This window comes from Schistosoma haematobium, chromosome ZW, assembly GCF_000699445.3.
Source record: "Schistosoma haematobium chromosome ZW, whole genome shotgun sequence".
NCBI classification, from domain to species: Eukaryota; Metazoa; Platyhelminthes; class Trematoda; order Strigeidida; family Schistosomatidae; genus Schistosoma; species Schistosoma haematobium.
This window is the reverse complement of record NC_067195.1, coordinates 22,939,352-22,966,643: the sequence shown is the minus strand read 5'-3', so window position 1 is coordinate 22,966,643 and position 27,292 is coordinate 22,939,352. Positions and strand designations below refer to the sequence as shown.

Below are 27,292 nucleotides of genomic sequence, written 5' to 3'. Positions count from 1 at the left end.
ACCACTTTTTACAATCGTCACACTGCATTCCCTCCTCAACGGAGAACAAACAGTTTGGTTGCCCACATTTGTGAGTCTTACCAACGATTGTAATTAGATTTAAAAGGTTTAAAAACAAAAAATGATCACAATGTGAACACAAGTGTTAGTCAAGGACTAAAAAAAGGTACTCAGGACAAAATGCAGCAAAAAATTTCAACCTTTAACCAAAGTACTCTTAGTTAAAGTAGACCGAGAATGCTTTTTAGTGCAATAAGTACCCAAAGCAAGTATAACCACAACAAGTACAAAAATCATTGCCCTTTTCGAAACTAGCGCAGTCTGAATGATTATTTAAAATGAAAACATATTCTTGGATAACAATTTTGTTGTTGTGTTATCGTTCTGTGAACACTACTCGTGACCTTGACTTTGTTTTATTAACTCAGTTTCATAAATTACACTATTATTTTGGCGTCTAGTTCTTTCGAAAACTGCTTTCAACATGCCTTTGAAGTCAAAAGTAGGCACAAAATTTTCCATATTTTATAGGACATTATTTTGTGTTTCTTGGGTCCAAGAAAATTTTTCATCTTAAAAAAAGGGATGTACTCATTTTTGTTGAATCGGTCAAGCAAGTAATAAGCACCGTATGAGTCAGTTTCAGAAATTATTCATGTGAAGCTAATAGAGATCTTAGGCAAGTGAATCTGTACTATCTCACGTGGACTGTTGTGGAGAGATTGATGACAAGATTCGGAGGTGTGAAACTTGTGAACAGCCTATTCATAAAAATATTTTATAAAATAGACAGAACAAAATAAAGAAAATCATGTGTTATTCACTTAGAAATCCTTTATTTTATTAGTCCTGTACAGTAATGTGAGTCTCATAAAATTGATAGTAAGGACCCAAAAATTATTTCTACAGTATTGTCAACATTTTTACGCGAAAATGCCTTAGATCATTTCGATTAAGCTATGTGTCTAATAAATATGAGTAGAAATGATTTCTAAGAAGTTGATGAATCGGTCAGTTCAACATTTTCGTAAATGTTCTTCTCTCCTTTTTTTTCTAAATTCAATTTTCTTAACCATACTATATCATTTTCATAATCGTTGGTATGCTTTTAGTTGCTTTTTATTAAACTGTCTCATAATTACATGTGTAAAACAAAGTTGTCGCTATTTCGGATGAATTCTTTCAGTGGCATTTTATTCCATTTTGAAAACATCGTCTCTCCCTTAGATCGAAATTATCGTTTGGTCAATTAATTTTCTTATATTAAATTATCAAATATTTCTGCTCAGACATTTATAAAGTACAATGCTTTTGCATGTCCAATTTTAAGATTTTTAGCTGAATGGTATAGGTTAAGTTAAAATCATTTAAGGTTCGTTTATTTGCTTTTTTCAATAAATACGATTATCACTTGATCCGAGTGGTTTTTAAATGACTTCAGGCTTTACAATCATAAACCTTTAACGATAACCAAACAAAACACTTAAAAAACCCGAACGTTCCCCGTTTGTATTTAAAACAGGTTAGCTTTTAGGCTTTTTGTATTCTTGATAAGTGTTTAAATACCTGCTTACATGAACTAGGACGTTAAATGGAGGAAAACCCCATAAAGAAATTCAGTTAATGGGTGCATGTCTACGCATTTCGAAAAACTGTGTCATCTTCAATGAAACATTCGTCTTATTTCATTTACAAGATAGAACGGGCTCCAAACTTGTACGTATATTAGTTTAAACTATCAATAAATCATGTTTCTCGGATATTTCAGAGATTGATGAGCATAATTGTTGCATTCTTTGTCATTGATTCGTAACCTACTGTTCAGATTTTAGTCAGAAATAGCAATAACAGTTGAATGTGAGTGAAAATGTGGAAAGTTTTATTTTGTGTACTAAAAAAATAGTTAGACTACTTATGATTAAATAATTAATGATAAATGTAATCTCATTTTGTTTTTGAATAAATTCCTATCTCCACACTTTCGGCTAACAGTTAGTTTTACATTAGGTTAGCATTTGTGATGTTGTGGTTGCCTACCTCGATCAATAAAAAATGGCTAGAACCGTATACCATTGAATGCCGGTTCCCCTATTCAGACGTCGAGGACTTTCGTGCAAGATTAGAGGTCCTGTGTTCAATACTTGACGGTATCGTTGATGCTTACTGCTAAAGAGTCCCTCGCTAGGACGAAACAACCGCCTAGTTCCTCCTAAGTTCCAAGTTAAGATCATCCCGTGAAGAATTCGGCCATCTCACTATTGTCTTTGACCCAAACGGATCAAGGTTCCGGAAATAGAATAAGTTTATTCTATTCTCAGAAGCTTCAGAAGACCCAAAGCTATGAGAAACAATATAGATATCACTCAAAGCTACTATCGTATTTTCGTTTGCGTTTTGAGACATATGATCCTTTTGAGAATCCAGTATATAGGATAACTTTGCTTTATTCTACAAATCTTGTCGTATTTACTTTGAATAAATACGTCGAAAGATCAAGTTATGTTGAAGTTGGAAACACGTGTGAAATCAAAGCGCAAAACCTATCCATCTCGTTCAACTATTTTTGGTGTTTTGACTCTCATAAATTGTTCTTTGGTATAAATATGCTACGACTTAAAACGTAAAATTAGTTGATTATTGATCAAAAGCCACACGATTTGAACAGACAAAACACCAATTATTCATTCGATTTGACAGAAATTACTTTACAATCTCCCAGTCTTTTATCTATATTTTATAAAATCTGAATTAATTAATAAGAGATGGTGAGAATCAAGATAGATTGTGAAGCGTTTAATATGACAAAAACGTTCGAAATATAAATTGTTTATTTCTTAGTGATAATTCAATTTAAACCATAGACAATATATTTTGTAAAATTGTCGTCTTTTTTAAGTCAATTGAAAATGTAGACAAACTCTATCGTGAGTCTGCATTCTTTTCATCACTTAATTTGTGTTTTCATCGATAAATTTTGACTGAATACAATGCAGTACTTTGAATAGCTTGTCCAAAATAGTGTACCAAATATTTTTCTGAAAAACGTTGACAAATTTTCCAGCCAAATTTCAAACTTTGAGCTAATTCTTATACCAACTCTTTCTTTTGTTTAAAATCTATGCTGTAACAAACATACATATATAAAGATATATCCGGCTGATAATGCCTTAAATAATTATTGGATTTATTTGAGCTTTTTTCTAAAGTTTGCCTCTGATGGAGATACATCTTAGGGCAGAAAAGGCAAAACAATTAATTAGCGTTTAAAATGACGTCTAGTATGATGGACTTAACTTTTTTATTTTAAAAATTAATCCCAACTATTAAGGGATGTAATAGAGAGTAAAGTAAGAATGCAGGTACATATACGGTTAATAGTAAGCTACAAGATTTTGATATATGGTTGTCTACATAATATTTGAGGATAGGAATTAGGATAAAGTGAGTTCGGTAGCAAACGTCTAAGGATTATATTGAAATTGAAAAGATGAATAAAAATGTTAGCATACAGAGATAGCTTTACTGTTGAATATGGTTTCACAATCTGAGCTGAATGTCTGAGTCAGTTATCTTTTAGATGTGGCTTTGGGGGAGTAAAATATATAATTCAGTGAACGGTAAGATTTAAAACGAACGTTTGAAGGGAAAATAAAAATATGATTAATAATTGTTAGAATCTTAAAATAATCCAGTTTTTCTGCGTACTTCCGAAGTATTTGCACATAAAGGAAAATCGCGTTTACGATAAGTATATTGTGTTACAGTGGGTTATTTGAGCACACTAGTAAAACTGGATGGTTTACTACCGAAATTTACTTTCCGATTTAAGTTTAGGAAGATGTTCGAAAAATATAATTTAGTAGGAAAAATTTTATTGAGACAGAAATTTAATTCAAGTATACATAAAGAAAACCCTTTTCACTGCCTCAATTCACCTTAAATTCATTCAGTTATTCAGCAGAAAATCAGATGGGCTGTCATAGAAGTCTTACTTTCCTAGATAATTTTATGTTTTTGTGTTGTTTTTTATAATGGCACTAAATAGAAAAATGCTAGCAAAGTTTCATTCAAGATTCATATCTTTAATACGATTTCGAGAATGTCAATCTTTTGTTTGTTGCGAATAAGATTTCACCGAACTTTGGATGCTCAAAAAATTAGGGATGAACAAATATGTCGCACTACAATAAATTAGGGATTATGGCGATTGTTTAAAATAGCCTTTTCCCTGGATTGAAAACAGATAGTAAATTACTGAAAACGATAAATCACTTATAAGCTGTTCTGTTCTAGTTTTAACTACACAACAATGTGAGTCACTGATTCTACATGGGGTGAAACCCAAAATACCAGGCATCACAACAAACACACAAAACATTCATGTCAACTTGCTAGAACTCCAAGTACTTCTCCCAAATTTAGTCAGTGTTGAGACGAAGATTTCATATATCTTGTGCTTTATCCACTTGGCACTATCAAAGCAAAAACTAATCGCCAGCTGAGTGGGAAAAAATTATAAATACAATTTGAGAGTGAATGTCAGCCTATTTCAAACTAAATAAAATAGAAACAGTTGTCGTGACAGAATAACAGTGATCCAATTGTTTTGCAAGCTCTGCAACCAATAATTAACTTGAAAACGACATTGTGATCCCTCATAAGATATCCAGAAGTGAATTCGTTATTAAAATCTTCAAATCCGTTGAGATAATCGTTTAGAATATAACCTTAAATTTATTGCGTCTGGCCAAAGCTATCACTGTTTGAAGGTTTAAATAGGATTTCTAGATTTTAAAAAGGCTCCATTGTAAGTCTCGAATCGTTCTGGTTTCGAACATTTAATTGGATTACATCTTATTCCATGAACCTGTATATAATTTTTTCTATTCTTCTTTTTGCCCAGTTATCTGTTTATTCTTTTGACTATCATTACTTTTCTCCCAACATAACTCCTTTTTTTATAAACCTGTCATGATATGTTACAACAGTTTTTTCATGAATTTCACCTAATCTAACGTATGACAATTTAACTACATGAATATTTCTTATATTTTTACATTTTTGCTGATAATCATTTTAAAATACGTTTCTGATACCATACTATATATATATATATATATATATATATATATATATATATATATATATATATATATATATATATATATATATATATTCCAAATAATTTTTACGATCGTTTCTACGTTGTAAGTAACCGAAGTTATTCTATGATGCCACTGAATTCATAAAGTCTTGCTACGATGGTTATTATTGCTCAATTCAAATCTAATTAGATTTACCCTGCTTCTCTTACGGCTTGGAAAAAGTATACATTCATGTTCCTCAGGGAGATCGCAGTTTATAATAAAACATCTGACACGGATGATAAATAGCATATCTATTGTAATCAAAATATTTCTTTTGATGACTGGCTGTATGATATAAATGGCAGTATTGTCAACCCTTAAAACAACAAATAACCACCTAAAAATTGTGAAAGTCCATTTTTGCTAATTTATTAATACTATTATTATTTTTTGTGTTTAAAAACGACTTAGCTATGCCTTAGATTTTATTAATTAAAAATCTCGTTTATAAACGAGAAACAAATGATTCTTCATAAATCGTGTAATCATACATTTCATGAGTGATATTGGACTTATCGTTTTTTGATTTCTTGTAAGACACTGACAATGTAATCTGACTGTAGAATACATTTTATGATTACGTGAACAGTATCTATGCAATATTGTTTCTACTGTCAGTTCCCCTCAATCATAAATATTTTCACTTCGTAATAATAATGCCTCCACTTTCTAATGATTTAAAAGAATTAGAAATATCGATATGAAGTAACATAGTTTTCTTACAACATGGCGTTCTTAAAACGATCTTGCCAAAACTATGTACTTTTTTACTTTTACTTACGCCTGTTACTTTTCATGGAGGAGCATAGGCCGCCCACTAGCACTCTCCATCCAAACCTGTCCTGTGCAATCTTTTCCATCTCTTTTCAGTAGTTATTCATCCTTTTCATATGTGCATCTATTTCCCAACGTAACGTGTTCTTTGGCCTGCCTCTTCTTCGCTTCCCTTCAGGATTCCAAGTTGGCGCTTGCCACGTGATGCAGTTTGGTGATTTCCGTAATCTACGTCCTATCCACTTCCAAAGTCTTTTCCTAATTTCCTCCTCAGCTGGAAGCTAGTTTTTCCTCTCTCACAGAATGGTATTGCTGATGGTATCCGGCCAATGAATGTTGAGTATCTCGGGTAGACAACTATTTATAAATATTTGTACTTTCTTGATGATGGTTGTAGAAGTTCTCCACTTTTCAGCTCCATACAGTAGAACTGTTTCAACGTTCATATTGAAGATTCTGACTTTGATATTGATTGACAGCCGCTTTGAGTTCCGTATGTTCTTCAACTCTAGGAATGCTGCCTTTGATTTGCCGACCCTCGCGTTCACGTCTGCACCCGATCGTCTTTGTTCATCGATGATGCTTCCCATGTACGTGAAGGTTCCCACATCTTCCAGAGTTTCACCATCAAGAGTGATTGGGTTGGTGTTCTACGTGTTGTATTTGAGGATCTTGCTTTTTACTTTGTTTATATTGAGGCCTGCTGATGCAGAGGCTGCTGCTACACTAGTTGTCTTCATCTGCATTTGTTCGTGTGTAAGGGACAAAAGAGCTAGGTCATCTGCGAAGTCCAAATCGTCTAACTGATTCCGAGCTGTCTATTGTATTTCGTGCTTTCCCTCAGATGTCGAGGTCTTCATAATCCAGTCAATCGCCAGAAGAAAGGGAAAGGTGGAGCGTAAGCAACCTTGTCTGACTCTGGTTCTCACTTGGAATGCATCTATCACCTGTCCTCCGTACACAACTGTGCAGTGTAGCCCATCGTATAAGTTCCGGATAATGTTTACAATCTTCTCAAGGACTACATAGTTTCGAAGAAGTTTCCGTAATGTTCTCCCATCTACACTATCAAACGCCTTGTCCTAGTCAACGAAGTTGATGTATAGTGACGAGTTCCACTCAACTGATTGTTTGACGATGATCCGTAGTGTCCCAATTCGGTCTGTGCACGACCGACCCTTACGGAATCCAACCTGTTGATCTCGAAGTTGGACGTCTACTGCGTCTTCCATCCAGTTAATCAACACTCTATTGAAGACTCTCTGGCACTGACAGTAGTGTGATGCCTCTGTAGTTCTCACATCTGCTCAAATCTCCCTTCTTTGGTATCTCGATTGAATGTCCTTCTTTCCACTCCGTCGGCACTTATTCCTCCTCCCAAATCTTCTTGAATAGAAGGCGGTGCATGTCTGCAGTTGCATCTATATCTGACTTCAGTGCTTCAGCTGATATATTGCCAGGTCCTTCTGATTTCCCGCTCTTGATTTATCTGATGGCCATCGAGATTTCTCCGGTCGTTGGTGAAGTGACATCTATAAATAGGTCTGCATGTGCTGCTTCGATGTCCGGTGGATTCAATTCAGCTGGTTTATTCAACAGTTCCTCAAAGTACTCTACCCATCTGTTCCTCTGTTCTTGGATTTCAGTGGTTGGCCTGTCTTCTTTGTCCTTGACCGGTCTCTCTCGTTTACTATATTTCCCTGTCAGTTTCCTCGTCGTGTCAAATAGTTGTCTCATATTTCCTTCTCTATCAGTTTTTCCACTGTCGTTGCTAGGTCTTCCTCGTATTTCTGCTTGTCAGCTCTAACGCTCGTCTTTACTTGTTTGTTTGCTGTAGTGTATTCAGTTTGTGTCTTGATTTTCTCTGTTATTGTTCGGCTGTTGTTAATTGCTATCTTCTTGTTTCTCCTTTTTCAATCTTGTTCAGGGTTTCCACAGTGATCCATTCGTTATTATGAAACGTTGAAGTTATAGCTTCTCTGATCCCTTTCCCATTGTCTTCCATAGTAGTTCCTCTTCTTCCAGTAAATCTTGTAAGGCTTGGAATCTGTTGTTGAGGGTTATCTTGAATTCGTTGAGTTTGTCAGTGTGTGGAAGGATGGCTGTATTGAACCTTTGTAATGCTGCTCTTCCAGTTGCCCAGTGCTTCTTTAGCCTCAGATTCATCTTGGCAAACACCAGTTCGTGGTGATCTGAAGCTATGTCAGCTCTTCTCCTGGTTCTCACATCTTCCATTGTGCTTCAGGATTTTTTATTGATACAAATATGATCTTTCTGGTTCTCTGTCGTGTGGTTCGGTGACATCCATGTAGCTTTGAGTATGCTTTTGTGTGTGAATACTATGCTTCCTATAACCAATTTCTTGAATGCACATTGGTTTGCAAATCTCTCCCCATTCTCGTCTCTCTCCCAGTCCATGCCGTCCGATGATATCTTCATATCCGGTGTTGTCCATTCCACTTTTGGAGTGTAGGTCTTCTATCAGGATAGTCAGGTCTTTTCCTGAGCACTTCTCTACGACCGACTTCAGACTCTCATAAGACTGATCTTCATCGTCTCCATCGCTATAATTGGTTGGTGTTTAACACTGGATAACATTCATTGTTATGCCCTCCTTCTTTGTTTTGAATGATGCTTTGATGATTCTGGATCCATGAGATTCCCATCCTACAAGTACATTTCGTGCTTCTTTAGAGAGCATTAGAACAACTCCCCGAGTGTATGGAGCATTTCCATCTTCGTGGCCGGAGTACAGCAGCATCTCTCCCGTATCCAGCTTTTGCTGTCCAGCTTGGGTCCAATGGGTTTCGCTGATTTCCAGTACTGCCAATTTGTATCTCCTCATTTTCGTCGCTATTTGGCTGGTGTTTCCGGTCTCCTACATTGTCCGGATGTTCCATGTTCCTATGAAAATTGTTGCTCTGGTTGTTAGAAGGGGCATCGTTCTCGTGACTTCCGAAGAATCTTTGCTCTCATCCTGAGGCGTCATAATTCTCCCTTCAACTCCCAGGGCACAGTTTAAATGGTTTAATTTGTTTAATCTGGTTGACGTTTTTTTAGCAAGGCTTTTTCTACGGGATGGGTTTGCCGACGCCATGCCAAACCCTACTCTTTTACTCGGGCTTGGGATCGGCAGTAACTCTAAAAGAGCTACAGGCGGAGTTATAATATAAATATTGAATTATGAAATCAAGTGACTTATGTCGGTATGTGAACGATAATGTAACTCGTTTACTAGGTGACAAGTCGGTGTAAAACGCTAGGAACCAAACTGCTTGTGTTAGGATTAGTGTTCGTATCCAACTGAGAGGCCAGAAGCAGATGTTGTGGGCTTTGAACTCGAGATCTCAAGAGTAAAATCTTGGTGATTCAACTAATAAGCAACCTAGTCGGTTTACCCTGCAAACTTGGAGGTCTAAAATACCGCAGTGAGGTTTATTTTTACATACATCAATGTTTTCGGTTATGAAGGTACTTAATTGACAGTTAGGCCAACGTTTTTCGGGTAAAATATTTTAGAAGAAAAACAAAAAGATTTTCCAGTGGCGAGATAAGTGGTGATGCCTTTCTACTGCGAAAACTCAAGGTAAGATTTCAATGAAAGTAATTAAACATCAATAATTTCATTAGTTAGAAGGATCATTGTTTTATATTGCAAAATAATTTAAATTTATTTTCAGATTTGATATAAATTATACATAAAGGTGGTGAGTATAGTATATATTAGCAAGGTATAAGTAGGAGACTGATAGAACTCATCGTTGGTTTCAATCACTTAAAAATTTCATCTTCATCTTTTATGGGAGATAAACTATAAAAAGCGACAGGTTGTATGAAACAATCACCGTTCATCATGACCACTGAGTAGCCTTGCTGTTAACTTTATTTATTTTCGAGTTAAAAGTAATGATGGCTACTTATTTTTAAGGGAATTACTAATGAGTATTTCCAAGATGCGTGTTGAGGTCGTATTTTGAGATTATAGTGGTTTGGTAGTGTTGTTTATTACAAGTTGATATAAATTACCAGACCATTACTTTTATTTATTATGCCCATAATTTTTGAAGAACTTTTAAACATCACCACTCTTCTTATGATTTCCTTTATTTTTAGTTAACTTCACGAAGTCCAACTTCAATACATACACCACAAAAAACCTTAAAATTCGTAATTCCACCACACACAGAGGAAAAAAACTCATTAAATCATTCCACATTGAACTGCCCTCAGCCAGCTAAAGATTCTATTACTTCTAAAGCAAATACAGTTAACTTCACCTCCCAGCAAACACGAGATAATGGTGATCAGTATGGTCTTTTGGAAAAAGGGAAAGATTGTGACGAAAATCCATCCAACCTAGTCAGTACAGATGATGAAGTCTCAAGTTTAATTTTAGATGTCAATAACACAACGCTACACCCAACACCTTGTGAATTAACTAATTACGATTCTTCTAGTTCACAGAGTATGCAAGCTGAAGATATTTATGGTTTCATTTTTGCAGAAGAAAAAGAAACTGGTCATAAAGATAAGACGATACCACAGCAACAGATTACTTCTGCGGCAAAACATACAAGAAGTATTCTTAAATCAAGACCACTCTCTCCGAAGACTTATTTTGATGGTACATATGAATCCTTTCAAGACAAAATTTATTATACGTTACATGGAGCACGTGACAGTGTTGACCTCACTACAGTTCGCTTTCAAATCGGTTGTGTTTCACCCCATTTTGGCGATGATAGTAGTTCAAATGAGCATGTCGTGAATACATGCTACGTATCTCCTGAATCTAGAAATATCGAATCACCTCGCATAGCGCGAAAAACCGTACGATTCGCAGACGAAGAAATTGATTTTATGCAAACCTACCCAACATCTATGAATCCTTTATTTTCAAATGTTTTTCCTCTAAGAAATGACCCGGATGTCGATGAGGTAGCGTCAATTTTTGGAAGTGATACACCATCTTCTCTGGAAGAAAACTTTACAAAAATGCCAGAAATAAACAAGTTTTGTAATCATAGTAAGTATTTTATGGCGGTAAATTAAAATCCGTAACATTATACATCGTTTAATTCTCATAAGAAACTTAACCTTTAGAAAATCATTAGCACTGAATTTTACTCCATAATATGACTTAAATTTTTTATAACTTTCTGAGTAATTTTCGATTAGCCTTATGATAGATTAATCTTCTTGTTGAATAGTCATGTCCGTAGAGGGATGAAATATTGTGAATAGCATAGATTATAAGAGAAAAGTATTTTGATCAGACCTAGGACTCAGAACTCATTCTGTGAGTAGTTCATTTAAGTCTAGCAAAAGCACTATTCCTTTTAAATTATCATGTAGAAATTTAGTAGCTTTTAATTTCAATATTTGGTTCACTCTAAATATGGCTTGATTACCACCAAAAATCATGATTATCTATCCTCACTCTAGACTAAAATATCTGTACGAGTCACATAGTTTATTTAGAACTTTAAAATGTTTTGCTCATAATAAATCATCAGTAAGCAGTGAATTGTCTTCTAGTAAATTTTCTTCATTATATTATTCATTACGAATGATTATTTTGAATTTCCTGATGTTTTCTTTTCATTCAAATTATCAGAACAGGCAACAGAATATATTTTTGAACTGTGTTACAATCCGAAACGACGTTATAATTCGTTAGCTTTCCATAGTTTTTCAATATTAGTAACTACCTTTTCATTTAAATTCACTGGTTACGTGGGTAAAAGAAAGCAAATCTGCAGCCAAAATAAACAAACACCAAATGTTGTTTTGATATAGACAGTCGATTTACTTTATCAGAATGACTTCATCGAAATTGTTAACATACGATTGGTCTGATCGGTCTACTTTCAACAGACTAATGAGAATAGCTCTAAGGTATTTTAAGCAAAGCAATATATGTATAGTGAGCTATTGTGGTTAGATATATTTTTACACACTGACTTATATGTCTTTGTGCAAGTTGTTAATATGGCTGTCATTCACCTATTTATACTGATGGATTGCTTATTGCTCTTTTCTGAAATATAAAATAAAATTTAACAAAATACAGAGTATTTGATCGTGTATTTAGCTTTCTATCGATAAGTAGATTTTAGCATCTAATCATGGATTGTTTTGCTTATGTTACTCACTGATATAACGATTAAATTTTGTTGTAAAATTTATGTAATGGTCATTTCCTTGAAAATTATTCAAAACTTTTAGTTCCTATGACCTGATACCTTAAGCTTTTTGTGAATTACACCTTGTCGTTGATACTTTATGAGGGATGAGGGATTTTTTCGTTTAATAGCTTCCATATGTTTGTCGATAGCAAATTTATTTTGCCAAACAGTCAGTTCTAAACACAGATGGTCACAATTATCAAGATTCTTCAGACAATAGTTGAGGTGCTTAGTATCTAGTTTAATAACACAGTCATTTAGATATCATTTACTACTCGTTTTTGAGAGAACCACCCTCGAGCTCCATGAAAATACAGAAATCCATAGAGCTAAAGATTACCCGGTCATTAGGAGCTGTTTGGTTTGAAAATAACACTAAAGAGAAGCTGAAATTACTTCTCGTTATAATTAAGCATATACATACCTATTTAAATCAGTATGCACACCTCAGGTCATTTAATGATGTTAAAGTCATACTGAGACTAGTGTGAGATAATTTATTTCAGTATTTCCTGAACAATAAATTGCATTCAGTACATAACATCCGGTTTCTTTAAAATAGACCTTGTATCATGTAAACCTTAATATTTGGAAGTCATGTTTTCTTTTTATTCAGTGTGTATGTATTGCTGCGAACAACGATTCCCAATAGAATGATCAGTGCTTTCAACAAATTACACAATAAATTTTAAAAGGTTAATCCATTATCGCCGATTTGTCTTTCTCTCGTTCCAACAAATGTAAGGTCGTTTCCAAGGCTAGTGATTGTTGCTTGAAGTATGCTATATTCTATTTTAGAACTTAAATCACCTGTATATTTTGAGACTAAATTCAGTTTATTTAAACCTATATATTATCATATTTATTACTTTTTAATTTTGGTAATAAAAGAACTCACGACAACATACTACTGACAGCTTCTATTCAGTCAAAAACGCTTATTCTATTGTAAATTCGTTGACGTATTTATTTTATTCCAGCTTTCGATTAAGTTCGTAAAAAAACTAATTATAAGATATATCTGTCAGAGAGTTAAATATGATCATCTTTTCTTTGATCAGTGATGTTGTTAACATGATTTACAAAATTAAGTTATTACACATGGACTTTTCATTCCATAAATCCTTTTCGGGACGATTTCATTTGTTTATTGGCGAGAAGATTAATGTTGTGGCTAATTAAGTTTCAAATAATATAATTATCTTATATTCCGTTTCTTTGATCTTTATAATGATGCGGTAGAAAATTCAAGAATAAAATACGATAGATAAAAGACTAGCTGATATCACATCAGTACATGTGACTCAAGTGTATCCGCTTAATATATTTTATATATGATAGAATCCACATCCAGAATTTTGCTACATCCTGGGTTGAACAAGCAACGCGTAATTTAACCGTCTAACAAAATTCTTGCTTTATTAAAAGCATACTAAATTCATAATTATAATAATCATGTACTGCATATTGTGTACATTTCTTCAAAATAACCTTATATCAGGTTAAATTCATTTAGTATTGTTTGTTTGAATCTTCCCATTGATGTTCAGGTTTGCAATTGATCAGTCTCTTATTGGCATGTGTGCTTACTGTGCGTATTGCTTCGATATTGCTTTAATTCACAAGCATTATAAGCAAAGATGGATAGTGGCTAGTAGTGGAGTCCAGGATGCAAGTTTCGTGCTATTTTTGAATGGTCAGCTGGATGTACCTGCATCTCACAGTTGATGTTCACTTTGGCACTCGAACCCAGTACCGTTCGCTTCAAACGCCATCGCGTTATCCGCTTAGCTACTGAGTCCTGATAGCCACCTGCTTGTACAATGGGGTGAAGTTATATTCACTTGATGTTGTTTGCTTGTATCTTCCCATTGTTATTTAGTACTGCAATGGGTCAGGTAGCTATCAGAACTCAGTATCTAAGTGGATAACGCGATGACATTTGAAGCGAATGGCACTACGCTCGAGTGTCTCATTGAGCATCAATTCTGAGATGCCGGTACATCCAGCTGACGAGTCCCAATTAGGACGAATTGCGCATCCTGGATTCCACTGTTAGCCACTATCCATCCTTGCTTATATCAGGTTAGCCTGTGTATTTATAAGTAATGCTTGATGCTTTTAGCAATTGAATATTTTTTATTCGTATATTTTTATTGTATTTATTTATTATCAAATAGCATTTTTCAGAGTAGTTGTTACTAATGGTGTTATGTACATTCTTGCATTAAGGTCCAACAACTTCAGCCGGTTCAAACTTCATATCAATTAATATCGGAATGATGCCTAATCAACTGCCGAAACCGGTTGATAACAATTTAGCAAACATATATGTCACAGAAAAGCCAAATTGTGTAAAAATTGATGAAGCAACCAATTGGAGAATAATGCCGAAAAATGAATATACTTTGGAAAATTCAAATGAAAAAATGGACGATTATTCAACTCTTGACTACGATTTATTAAAATTAAATAATAAAATGAACGTTATCTCAAATGATAAAACACATCCTACAACACGAATAAATTCCAGTAGAATAAATAAAGTACAAGGTTATGCTGATCTGTTAATTGGTCGACCTAAACTGCACGATGACTTTTTAATCCCTCGACAACAGTTACTGACAAATAACTTTTCGTTAAATCGTTTATTTACTCATCCATTTAATGAATGTCAACATGCGAACTCAACCGCGTTAAGCCCTCAGAATGCATATCGACTTAACTCACGATCAAATAACCATAACGTGTTCCTGCCTAGTCCTCAGAATCATTCACTGTCTAATAAAACTAACACACTGGAAACTAACCAAACACAATATCTTATCCGCAGTCTATATGGCACAAGTGCACCAAACAATGAACAGACATATGATTCAGTAAGGCAGTCAGGTTTAGAGAACAAAAATAATATTTTATTACCTGAGTACCCGACTAATAGTAACAATATCAACAAAAGTTCTCGAATTCAATATCAGACTACGTATGCTTCGGATTATGAGGGGATAGATTTATCTCTCATGAGAAACGAAACACCAGTAAGTAAGCAGTGGTTTACTTTTGAGTTAAAACGATAACTGACATCCAATCGATGCATATAATACCTGTAGCTATTTTCTAAAACCAGAAAGTTCTTTCGCATTTTAACTTAGAACCTGGAAGGTGAACTTCATGAATGTAATTATAAATTAACATAATAATAGTTACTTTCAGATTACTTCAATCTTACTAGACCTATGTACAACGTGAAACATTACATAATGAGGTAGCTCGAGTTCTTCATTATGTTGTTCTTAAAACTAAATTCAGTAGATCTATAATCAGCCTCACATGAGTGGCTTAACTAATCACAGATAAATAATAGGAATTTATATTTCAGTAAGAAAAAATTACTCTGTTATGTGTTCCTATTTTACTCTGGCCAAGTTTTATCCAGAATATAGAAATGTACAGCCAAATTATATTAAAACAATAAAACTATCTACATAATTATTACTCAGTAGATCTTACTAAATAAAATGTAATCCGTATATAATTCGGTTGATAACCGGAAATTCTTGATAAATACAAATAAAAGTAGAATGATACTAATCAATTTAAACATCATTGAACAATTTTTGATGAGGAAGTTGAAAATTACTTTTGAGTTATCCCCTTAAATGGTTAATTATTTATGAAGTTAGTAGCTGTGATAAAGCGACTCACTATATATATATACCATTTTCAGTGTTATAAAGCACTGAGATAGATTTTTCTAAGTTTCATTTTTGAGTGTATTGAATAATTAACTTCTTGCTTACTTACTTAATTGGCATTTTTTTTCCTATGATTCTAAATAAATCATTAAGGTGATTAAACGTTCAAATTAATAAATTATTAGTGTATGTTCAGAAATCTAACTTCATACTGATAGTGATAAGAACGGATTATTTGTGTGTACATGTGTTTAATAATCATTTAGTTAAAGAACAATCTTTAACAATTGTGTTCGTGAGAAATATATTGAAAAGAAAAGTTTTTATTTGTTACGCTTATTCTTTTTTTTTAAAAAAAAGAAAGAAAAAGAAAAAGAAATAAATATGCATACACACATGGTATTCAACGTTCACTTATCTATCTTCCTTTTATTTTTTCTTTTCCTATTCATTTAGTTAGTATGAATTCCTTCTAAAAACTAATGTCTTTATCTAGGTATAAAGGTTGTTGATATTACTATGAAGTTGAAAATATCGGAACATTATTCTTTGATGAGTTACATTTAAACTAAACTGATCAGAGACAAGGGATAGATTATATAGATTTATTTTAGTACAACTTATTACCACTATAATGTTTACATCACATGGTGTTTGTTGCGTTATTTAAAAGAATTTTTAATGTGATTATTAGTTTTAAATTGTAGAATAAGGACTGGAACAATACAGTTAAAATTAAAATGAAATGAAACCGTATCAGTTCGATCTTTTCAAAAATCCATGAATGTGATCATTTATTCATACTATGTTTTTCTTTGATAAATGATATTGATAGGCAAAAATTACATGAAATAGTGTTTTTTTTTCTTATTGGTTTCATTGTGTTCATTGAGCTGGGTAGTTAAACCGTTAAGCTTCCACTATAGTTCTTCATGGTAAGTTCTTTTAATGTCGTCCAAAACTACAATGACAGCTTCATAAATAGGCAATCCAGCTCAGAGAACAAAATATTAACCAAAAGAATCATTCTGAGTTATTATTCTACTTGAACGTTTCATATAAAATATCCATCACTTATAATTATGATGGAGTTACTTTCACTGAGTTGATAGTCTAATCAAGGAATTTTCGTTGTCTTTCTAAATAACACTGGCAGTACAAACTTAAGTTATTAGTAAACAGATTATCATTCTATAGCCAGGTACTTTATGTAGAGGTATGTTGACATTTTTGCTATGTACTGTATGAACATGAAAGATCACTAACCGTTTTCTTCCAGTTTAGGAATCTGTAATAGCTTGTGCCTACAATCCTGCAGAGCTATTTCAACGTTCTTCAGTAACACACATCAATCTCCTTTTCAGCAATCAAACAATATCTTAAGTTGAACTTTAGAACATCAGTCAGTGAGATAGTACCTATAAGCTAAAATTTAACTATGGACATGATTCTCAGAATTATGTCATAGGGTATACTGTGATGTATTTAACCATTTAACTGACAAAAATGGTCATCTCTCCTACCTTAAGCTATTGATCCCCTTTTTTTGTCTTGCCAATGAGATAAATAAATTTATTAAACAGCTAAGTCCAAATAAATAAAAAAAACTGGAGAGTACTAAAATTTTCTGTCCAACACATAAAAAGTACTCGACTAAGGTTTTGTTAATTTTAAATCTGATATCCAGATATACTGGAACATTTGATTGACGGCTTCTACAACCTTGAGTAATAGAGCATGAAACATTATTCATTATTCAAAAACGTAAAAATTCGCCAAGTTGGAGTCGCTGAATTAGTAAGTGATGATAAGTTTACAATTGATTTCCCTGTTTTTCTATTAATCGTATTCAACCATCTATTATAGAAGGTATCTAGCATATTCATAGGAAATAAAACATCCTGAAAGTGCTTATGGAGTGAAATGTTAAATTTGCAATTAACAATCTTTTGAGCGTTACATCCATACCCATTAATTTATTCTACAGTATTTGATGCACGGTAGTGAATATCCTAGTCCAGTGGCGATTTTTTTGACATTTGCATGATCCTATCTTTGATATGTTGGAGATTTGTAGCACAATTAAATTATTTGGGTGGTATTTTTTAACTGGAATTTTTTGTTGTTCTCATGAACATCATCAGTAAAAGCTTTGGGTATATATGAGCTGTTTGAACGACTTGTCCTCTAAGTCACTTCTGATTGTCATCAATTGACCTTCTCACTGGGCTACTTTTGATTGGCTCTCCATATCACATTTCACCATTTGATTATATAATATCTGAGTGTTTTTTTCGCTTTTGTACTGCACTTCTTCCAAGCAGCTTAGATAATATTGTTTTGATTTTCAAAGTCCTTTATGTATAGTAGGGTGATTCGTTTGCTAGTTTCCATGTTTGATTTCATTTTCAGTGACGAGTTTGATGTCGCTTGATGAATTTACGAAGATAGTTGTTGTTTAGAAACATAATCATCAAATATTTTCTCACTTCCCGTATCGTAAATGTGTTGTAATTTGTTTCAACTCTTTTGAATAAAGTTTGGACATGTCATGAACAAGCTTCCCCTTTGAGCTACGTCACGGTGTAACGACAAGTTAACTTGCTTTTGTAAAGCGTTCTGTATTGGCCCAAGAAAGCAAGCGCTTTCTAATCACTTCCCTACGAATAACATATATCATCCATTACGACGAAAGTGTACGTAAATCAGCAGATTTATTTTGGAACACTTTTCACATAACTATAACTTATATCCCACCGAAATTATGCATCCGCAGAGTCAAATACGTAAAGATGAAAGGTATATGGATCAGAAACTTGTGGATTACAATGGTTTTATCAGTATAGGGCTGTGGAAAGTAATGAGTTTTAATTGAGATCATGAATTGATCAATGTTAGGCCACCCTTGAAAACATAGAAACACTGGATGGCTGTTTCGTCCCATTATGGAACTCTTCAGCAGTACGCATCTACAATTCCGCACGTGGGATTCCAACCCAGAACATACGGTCTCGAGCGCAAAACCTTAAACTTAACTCCAGCCCAAGCTGTATGACTATCCAGACATTCCTCTAATATTTCTTACCTCGTAATCAATTGCCATTACTCCCTTTTCATATTTTATTTGTCACTGCTACCTCAAAGTTTTATTTTCATACTTGCCTCTTCATGTTCTCCGAGTTGACATTTTTGTCACATACTTATCACGCAAAGTACTTAACATTATTCATCACCCCTTAGACAGTTATGTAACAGATAATTGTACGGCTTCAAAAAATAGCATAGTAGAAAACGTCTTGGTTTATATATCTTTCATTATTTTAGTCAACAATGCGACGAGTATCTCTCGTTGTTACCAGTATGATTTCTTATTGGTATCCTTTATTATAAATATTTGTTGATAATCAAGAAATACATATGACGTGTCAGATATGCAAAATCAAAGACGTAACTTCATTAATAAACATTTCTAATTGATGAGCATAAATGTCTAAAACCAGTCGTGCAACAGCAAACTATGAAAGGTGTACATTTAGTGTGATCTTACTTATTATTTATAAAGTTAGTGTACTTAACGACGCGTTAGAAAGTTATAAATTTTACTCATCCTGAAGGAGGATCATAAGCTAAAGTTTCAAAACTGAGTATTTATTACCAACTTTTTCCGGGAACTGTTTGATTATTATTCATTTATGATTGAAATGTGCAACACAATGATCGGCTATTCATGGTTATATGCTATGATTTATAAATCTCTTATCAAATTGAATAGGGTCTAGGAAGTTCATTATACTACTTTTAATATTTCTTATCATATTTTAGAAACATTGGTAATATCATCATCATCGTCATTCTTATAATCAGAAACCAGCCAGTCACCAGCTTTATGTTATGGAATCTATTTATCATGTAAACAATTACTTGTTTCATAGAAATGAAATACATTTAGATTGATAAGAGATCAAGTTCAAAGGTATATGTGAAGAAGTGTTAATTGTCATGTATCACGAACATAGTACTTCATAATAATAAAACAAATCACAATTGTATGAACGAATATAATGGGAATTTTTCAGCGAAAAAAAATAAATTGAAACCTGATTAATAATTAAGTTGTGTTTGTTTGATAGACTGGATTTAGCTTAGGTGACCCTAAAGTCAATAATTGGAATTATTTATTCATGTATACAAAAATACCAGTCAATGGACACCTTAATATATTCTAATTGACAGATTTGATCAGTGTATGATCAGAATTAAAACATGGTTACTAAATCAAAATTTATACTTTTCACAACCTTTTTCTTCTAAGTGAATTTTTCACAATTAACAAATTAATAACAGATGGGTTTTGTGGATATTATAGTACTTTCAATGGTTAAGATCATGAGTCAGTTGAAGCTAGACCACCATGGAAAACCTGGAAGCACTGGATGGCAGTTTCGTCCTATTGTGGGACTCTTCAGCAGTGCCCCCTGCAAGATTCGAACCCAGGACCTACTGGTTTCGCGTGCAGGCACTTAACCACTAGACCACTGAGCCGGCATCCGATTGTGTTTATGTCTAACTTCAACTAATCCGGTGCTTCCAGGTTTTCCATGGTGGTCTAGCTTCAAATGACTCATGATCTTAACCATTGAAATTAATAAACATTTACAAACCGATTAATTCCATTAAAACCAATAGTATTAATAGTTTTGATAAAATGAACATTGTGAATCAATGCTGATCCCGCCTTAAATAAACACACTAAACGATTTAGTAATAATTAGATTATGGTGTCATTTTGATCATGTGGCACTGATCGATAAGTGTAAATGGTATTTTATTAGTCATAAATATCTCACCCATACCCTCAAAACTTATGCTTATTTAACTTCCAAGAGTGACTTTCGATAAATTACTTTGTAATCTATCCACTTTTTAGAAATATTTGTTAGTCAAATTTATATTTTTGCAAAATGGTATTTAGCCTTGAAAATTTTTGTTTTAATGTATTAATGATTTATTAGTTAGTTATACCTGCTGTTTCTTTGGTTGACTAGTAGAAATATAGTTTGAATTCATATTATTAATAATAATTTTAGATGAATGTTTCCCGTTACTAATTCACCATTTTTTCTTTGTGACAATTATAAGAATTAATTTGGTATTCTTGTTTACAAAATAGAATCAGATACAGATTACGGAAACTATAATAGATATTTACTAATTTTTTTTTGTTTTTTTTTGGTGACTAATCAATTGACCAGTAAATGGGTTTAAATAATCTCTCATGAATATGTTAACTTAAAAACATTTACGTAATACTTAGTAATGATCAATTTTGCAATATTCTATTTGCCATTGGTTAATCGAGTTTAGAATAGATATCCCTAAATTGTTCGGGGAATAAATGACTAGAGAGAACGAGTAAACAGTTGACATACTATTGTCATAAAGCTTACTTAGTAAGATTTTAAATGATTAACGTTTATCACAACTATCTTGATAAGGATTCTAAATCATTTATCAACAACTAGATCTGATCTCGTTTCTAGCTTATTACCATATTGTAGCGAAATATGTACTATCAAGAATGTAATCATTGTGAAACTTAAAGTCACTAACTTTATAAAAACTAAATCACGAATTGATGGATGGGAAAAGGTTTCAAAATTCTAAATAAGTTTGTGGATTTTTTTTTCAATGTTTTACTCATTATCCAGATTCCTTATGAAGTCGTTTTCTGAATTAGTATTTTCAATTCACAATACAGTTTCATTCTCAGGGATAATGTTATTTGTTTTGGATCTACCCATTCACCAACATTTGCCAGATTTGTACAACATGGATTTCTGATGAACTAATACGAACCACTATTTCCGTTTTTTGGTTGATGAAATATCCTTTGCAGAACATAGTGTTAAGTAAGGAAAATTTTCCGATTAAACAAACAGCAATTCGTTTGTTTTTCTTTCCCATCATACGAGACTTATGGATCTATTCCATCACACTTAACAAACAATTTATGCTATCCAATATCCATATTTACCTATGTGGTTTTGTCTAACTGTTTAAATGAAGGCAACATTGAGCGAAGTTGAATATCACATAGAGACGTTTTAATAGTTGAGAAACACTAAAGAATTGTTTTATTTTAGTTTGGGCATATCATTAATACGTACTCATATGATTGTCATTTAATCTATCGCTAGATTGCTAATTCACCTTTATGAAGTTAGATTTGTGTTTATCTCCATCTTTATTTACTTAAAAGTTTGTTTTTGAAGTAAAACAGTGTTCATGAATTCTGTGTATAAATTTATTCCCATTATCGGATTTATACAAACTTCTCAGTTCAAGTAGTAAAGATCAAATTAAGAAAGTTTAACTGCCCCACAAGTAAACTATGGGAAATGGTCATCCGCTCCTGCTGAATCTCTTATTTTGTAGATATAAATTTATGCGTTTACATTGAAGTACGCGTTTATAATTGTCATTGTTTTAAAACATAATTGACAATCAAACTAAAAATGTGGTGTTTTGTATATTAGCTGATTTTGGCGGACAGTTACTTAACTATTTTAAAATGAGTCCATAACTTTTATAAAAGTGTGAAATATTGATCATTTCTGCTGGTTGACACTAAAAATAAACACACTAAAGAGCATCTTGCCAACTATCCAATCACCTGGCTGAGATTAGCGATTCTGAATCACATTTTGGTCAAAAAACAGTGAAAATGTTTTGATATAGTCCTAATGTCACGATTATTGTTTGAAGCTCCTTACGTATGAAATATTTTGTGTTAAAGAGTCATTAAAGTCATCAAATATTTTGATAAAATAGTTCAATTGGCATTTACTGACTTAAAACCAAAGATTTATTGGTTGAAGTTCTAACTCTTCCAGTATATATGAAGGTGATAGGTTTTTTATCTCAACTATATATCTTATTAGTATTACTGATGTTGAATGCATCCTTTCATAAAACAGCTACCACTCCGTATTCCATTAAAACTAGTGACACTCACTCACTGCTTTAAATACTTTATTTATGTTCCATGTTAACGACAGTTAATTACCCTTCAGTAAAACGCTCTGTAAACGAACAAATATCTAGCACCAAGCAGACACCAAAAGTGAGTAGCTTTAATTTGTAAGGTTTACCTTTCAGAAGAATGACGATTATTTATTATTAACTAGACAGTATCACTGAGTTTGAAAAGAAAGCAAAAATCTATGAGATTAGTGTTCATTAATGCCATATACAATGTTCATCTATTGTATGACTCTTGATTTTAGTTGGGGTCTGACAATTAACATTAATGTTAGATTTTCATATTCGTAAACGCATCATAATATATGCTTACAATTTACTAATCATTATTGGTAAACAGACAAATTAGTCTATATTTGAACACTTATGTGAACATGTTGTCTTTATTATGACGTAGATTAAGTTGTTCAAGAAACTGAGTCACTTTTTCAGTAGTCTAACAATTTATGTAAACGAAAAAATTGGTAATTAATAAGAACCTAAAATGAAAACTAGACAGCCCTTATAAGTATTATTATGATTACTATGACTAGTACTTTGGACCAATAGCACACAAAGATATTTCAAACAATAACTGATAATCGGAATGTACTTAGTAGTAGTTTATTCTTATTCTAATGTTTATGTATCCAGATTCAACATAAGATCTTTTAATATCGATTTTATTTCCCAGTGGGTGATATCTACAACTTTATTTGTTGCCTCATCCCACTTAATATCGTCCTAAAGTATTTGGCTGATTAGTCGAATAACCTCAACTAATAAATGTTGATGTCAAATGAAAAGTTATTCCAGCATTCCACTATTCTCATCAATTTTTCGACACCTTAATTTAACATAATAAATAAACTTCTAAATTTACAGAAATTATCGTCTGCCTTATCATATGGATCTAACTTGTTTGTAAATTTCAGACAACTCCTTCATCACCGTCATCATCTTCAACAATAACAACAGTTGTAGAAACCGGTCGTCATCGAGATTATGTATCAGACACTGAAAACTGTACTACACTTGTTTCACAATCAACAACGCCGGGCATCACGAAAGATTCTCTACGGAATAAAAAGGACAATAAGCGAAAAACTGAAAGCTCCAAATTAATTATCAGCATCCAACAGAAACAGCCTTCACAATCCTCTGCATCACTAAGTACTACATCTACCCAACTTCTTCAACGTCCACCACGTGTTTGTGAACCTTCTGTAGTAAATTTGAATTCTTCCGATCCAAGAATGATTACTGTAAGTTACTAAATACTAGTGATGTAATATTCTCGATATTATCTCAGTTAGAATTATTACTAATCTAGAATTTAGACCTTGGTCTAAATTTTAAGGTTATTTTCATCGTGAGCTAACACCTAGATAATCACTGAGTATTTATTGCTCAATTAATGACTTACAATTAAAATGTTGATCAGTTTTCATCAGAACCCTAAAGTTTTAAGCTCTGAAATTTATTAAGACTTTGTTTTGTTTTCTTTTACATATATACCATTCTTCTTCTTCCTATCAAATTGAGGTATTATTTGGGGAATTAAAAGACATCGTCTTTCGAAAGTTATAAAAAATGCCACTTTCAGTTATTTAAACCAAACATTTTTATGACTACCAAATAAATAAATGTCTTCTAAACCGTGGGAAATAAGAGGAACTATGTGCTCAAATTCTGGCTGTCACTGCACAATATAAGTTTTTAGATCGAATTAGAAAAGTTAGGTTTTAAATCTTTTATTTACTGTTTAGAATACTAATGATTTGAGCCACTTAGTCATAACATTTGTCCTGTGTAATAGCAACTCAGTATTTTTGAATCTAGTTGTCATCAACATATTACTATTTATCATTGAAATCGAAACCATCTAAAACACAGATTCACTGTACTGGTTAGAAATGCATTACGCTTTTTAAATAATTTATAATCTTCCCATGTTACGCATTCCTATTGTCAGTGTTTTTTTTTAACTGTGAAGTGTTGAAAATACGATATTATTATTATTGCTACTATTATTGGTTCTCATTTTTAGTCTGCCTATGAATTTGAATCTACGCAATCTGAAGTAAATAAACAGGAAGGTTTAATGAAATTTGAAAAAAATTTAATTACTTCTAATCCTAACACAAATCAAAATGTTAACGACGATCCGAAAGCCTGTTGGTTTCGTCTACATTATGGATATTCAGAAGAAAATAAGTGTAATACCAATAAAAGCCCCGTGCAAAATCAGTTCAGCATTAATATTAGAAATCAACCAACTGTTTTCAAACAGCCAGATAAATTTGTAAATGATTCTGACAATTGTGATTATGATAATGTTGCAAATTTATTACCAAAGTGTGTTACACCGTCTACATTTAAACTAGGCACTACTCCAGTTGTTAAGAAATTATTTGGACCCAAATTACAATATGCGACCTACACACAAATACAGGATGTCACACAAAGTCTAACTGAACTTCTTCAATCTGAAGGCATTTACCAACACCAACAACAAACGAAATCACCGATGCTACCACAGCAACTGTATCACCAAGGAAATAAGCTCAACGTTTTGTCAGCTTTACAACCGATTCCAATTAAACCAGAAGTATTTAATCGGTCTTCTGTCAATATCAAAAGTAAGAATGTTTAATTTTTATGATAAAAATACACTAGAGTGAGTTTTAGACTACACTATCAGTCCATCAGTCACTGAATGTTATATGGTGGTATAACTATAATCCCGAAATTCGAAACTGGCATTTGTATGACAACTGCAACCTATAGATGGAAACACGGAGTATCACTGCCAAAAATCTATTTGATTATATTCATTTCTTGTCTTTTCCTAAAAATTGAGTTCAGTTTTGTTTTTTCTACTTTGATTTCTTGATCATATTTGTTCCTTTTGAATTATGTTTCTTACGTTTAGACCTCTACTTTAATCGATATCATTTTGTTCATGACCTTTTCATCTGTATTGTTCAAGTTACTTCTCCTGCTATGTTGATGAAAAATGTGGTTACACTTGTCGATACACATCCATATGAGGTCACGTATCGTTTGTGATGGACCAAATGGGTCAATAGAAAAGGATTTAATTAACATTGTTTTAATCTGTTTCTTTGATAAATCAACGTGCATGAATAGGAAAGGTTATTTATAATTCTCCTAACAATTTGTGTCATTCATCTTAAACTTAACATACTTACAGAAAAAATCAATTCACACTAAACTTTTGAGTATACATCAACGAAACGCCTAAAAGCCCAGAAGTTGTTACTCAAAGTATGGGACATTTTTAGAAAAAATCTAATCTTAATAGTGATAAAAGAACAATTAAATGAATAATCGTTGTTTGACATAATATAACACAATCTTAGCACAAGAATAATACAGTCGAAATAAGGGTATTAGACTACTATACTATACCTTTGGTATCCATATACATAATTTTCAGTGGACACGACTGAGGAATAGTTTCAACTAGATAATTTATCGTCATAATTCCAATCAGTTCACACACCGTGTAATCTAGAACAGAATTCATCAATACATGGGAGTTCACAATATTAATTGTGTATTCTCATGTAACAAAGTTGGCTTCGCTCAATGGCAATTCACAATCTACTGTCACGCAACATATCAATTAAAAATATAAGAAATGATTTATTCGAATAGAGAAGAACTAAGCTGAATTTTTAATCTGACCACTTTGTATTGTTTTAACTGAAACAAATATCAATAACATATGTTAATTGTAGTTTTATATCACAAATCAACCAAATCTAAATATACCGATCATTTGATCTCGACATAGTTTAAATTTATTATGGTCTATATGATCAGTAAGGGCTAAGGATTCGGTCTCTGCCAGGACCTTAAGTGTGCCTCGTTGAGGTATCTAAGACCAGAATGAAATGATTATCATTTGGTCATCAGTTTTAAATATCACACTTTTAATCCTACAAAAATGAATGGTCTTCGTTGATATATACTCAGTACTCTGTAGTTTCTCATTTACATTGAAGAAATTTGACTCATTAAAGGAAAAACTTTCTTTATATTATCAAATCATTAGAAAACAAAAATTCCTGAGTATATACCGGGGAATCTTTACATATAAAAAAGGAATTACACAAATTCAAAATTTTAGAACTCATTGTCATGGTACTTTCTGAAGTCTCTAAATTTAAACTTTGAAACAAAGAGGACTGAGAAATTGAATTTGTCGAGCTGAGACTGATACTGTGATCATTTCAAGCAAAATTATTTATTGTATGATTTTCGAGGACTAATTGAATGATCACAACTAAATGATTAGTACTTAAAATACTAAATTCCTAGCCTTAAACTTCCTTTTTTTATTACTTTATTACTTTTTAATTACTAAAGGATATTTTTCAGTTATATTTAGATGAAATAATATAAAATTAAGCTGATTTAGAGATAGAAGATTTGAAAG

General features: G+C 32.6%; 1 protein-coding gene across 1 annotated transcript; it reads left to right on the top strand.

Moving 5' to 3' along the window:
• Nucleotides 1-432: 432 nt before the first annotated feature.
• On the top strand, nucleotides 433-26,796 carry MS3_00003052 (uncharacterized protein). Its single transcript, XM_051210732.1, has 5 exons — nucleotides 433-502; nucleotides 10,035-10,947; nucleotides 14,342-15,147; nucleotides 23,760-24,089; nucleotides 24,875-26,796. The coding sequence occupies exons 1-5, from the start codon at nucleotides 485-487 to the stop codon at nucleotides 25,478-25,480; spliced, it is 2,673 nt and encodes an 890-aa protein (XP_051070748.1). The 5' UTR covers nucleotides 433-484; the 3' UTR covers nucleotides 25,481-26,796.
• Nucleotides 26,797-27,292: the final 496 nt, after the last annotated feature.

Bases quoted from the DNA above. Each gene is read 5' to 3' on its own strand.
- MS3_00003052 (XM_051210732.1), top strand. The intron at 10,948-14,341 runs GTAAGTATTTTA...TCTTGCATTAAG, and splicing joins AAACAAGTTTTGTAATCATA to GTCCAACAACTTCAGCCGGT. The intron at 24,090-24,874 runs GTAAGTTACTAA...TCTCATTTTTAG, and splicing joins CCGATCCAAGAATGATTACT to TCTGCCTATGAATTTGAATC.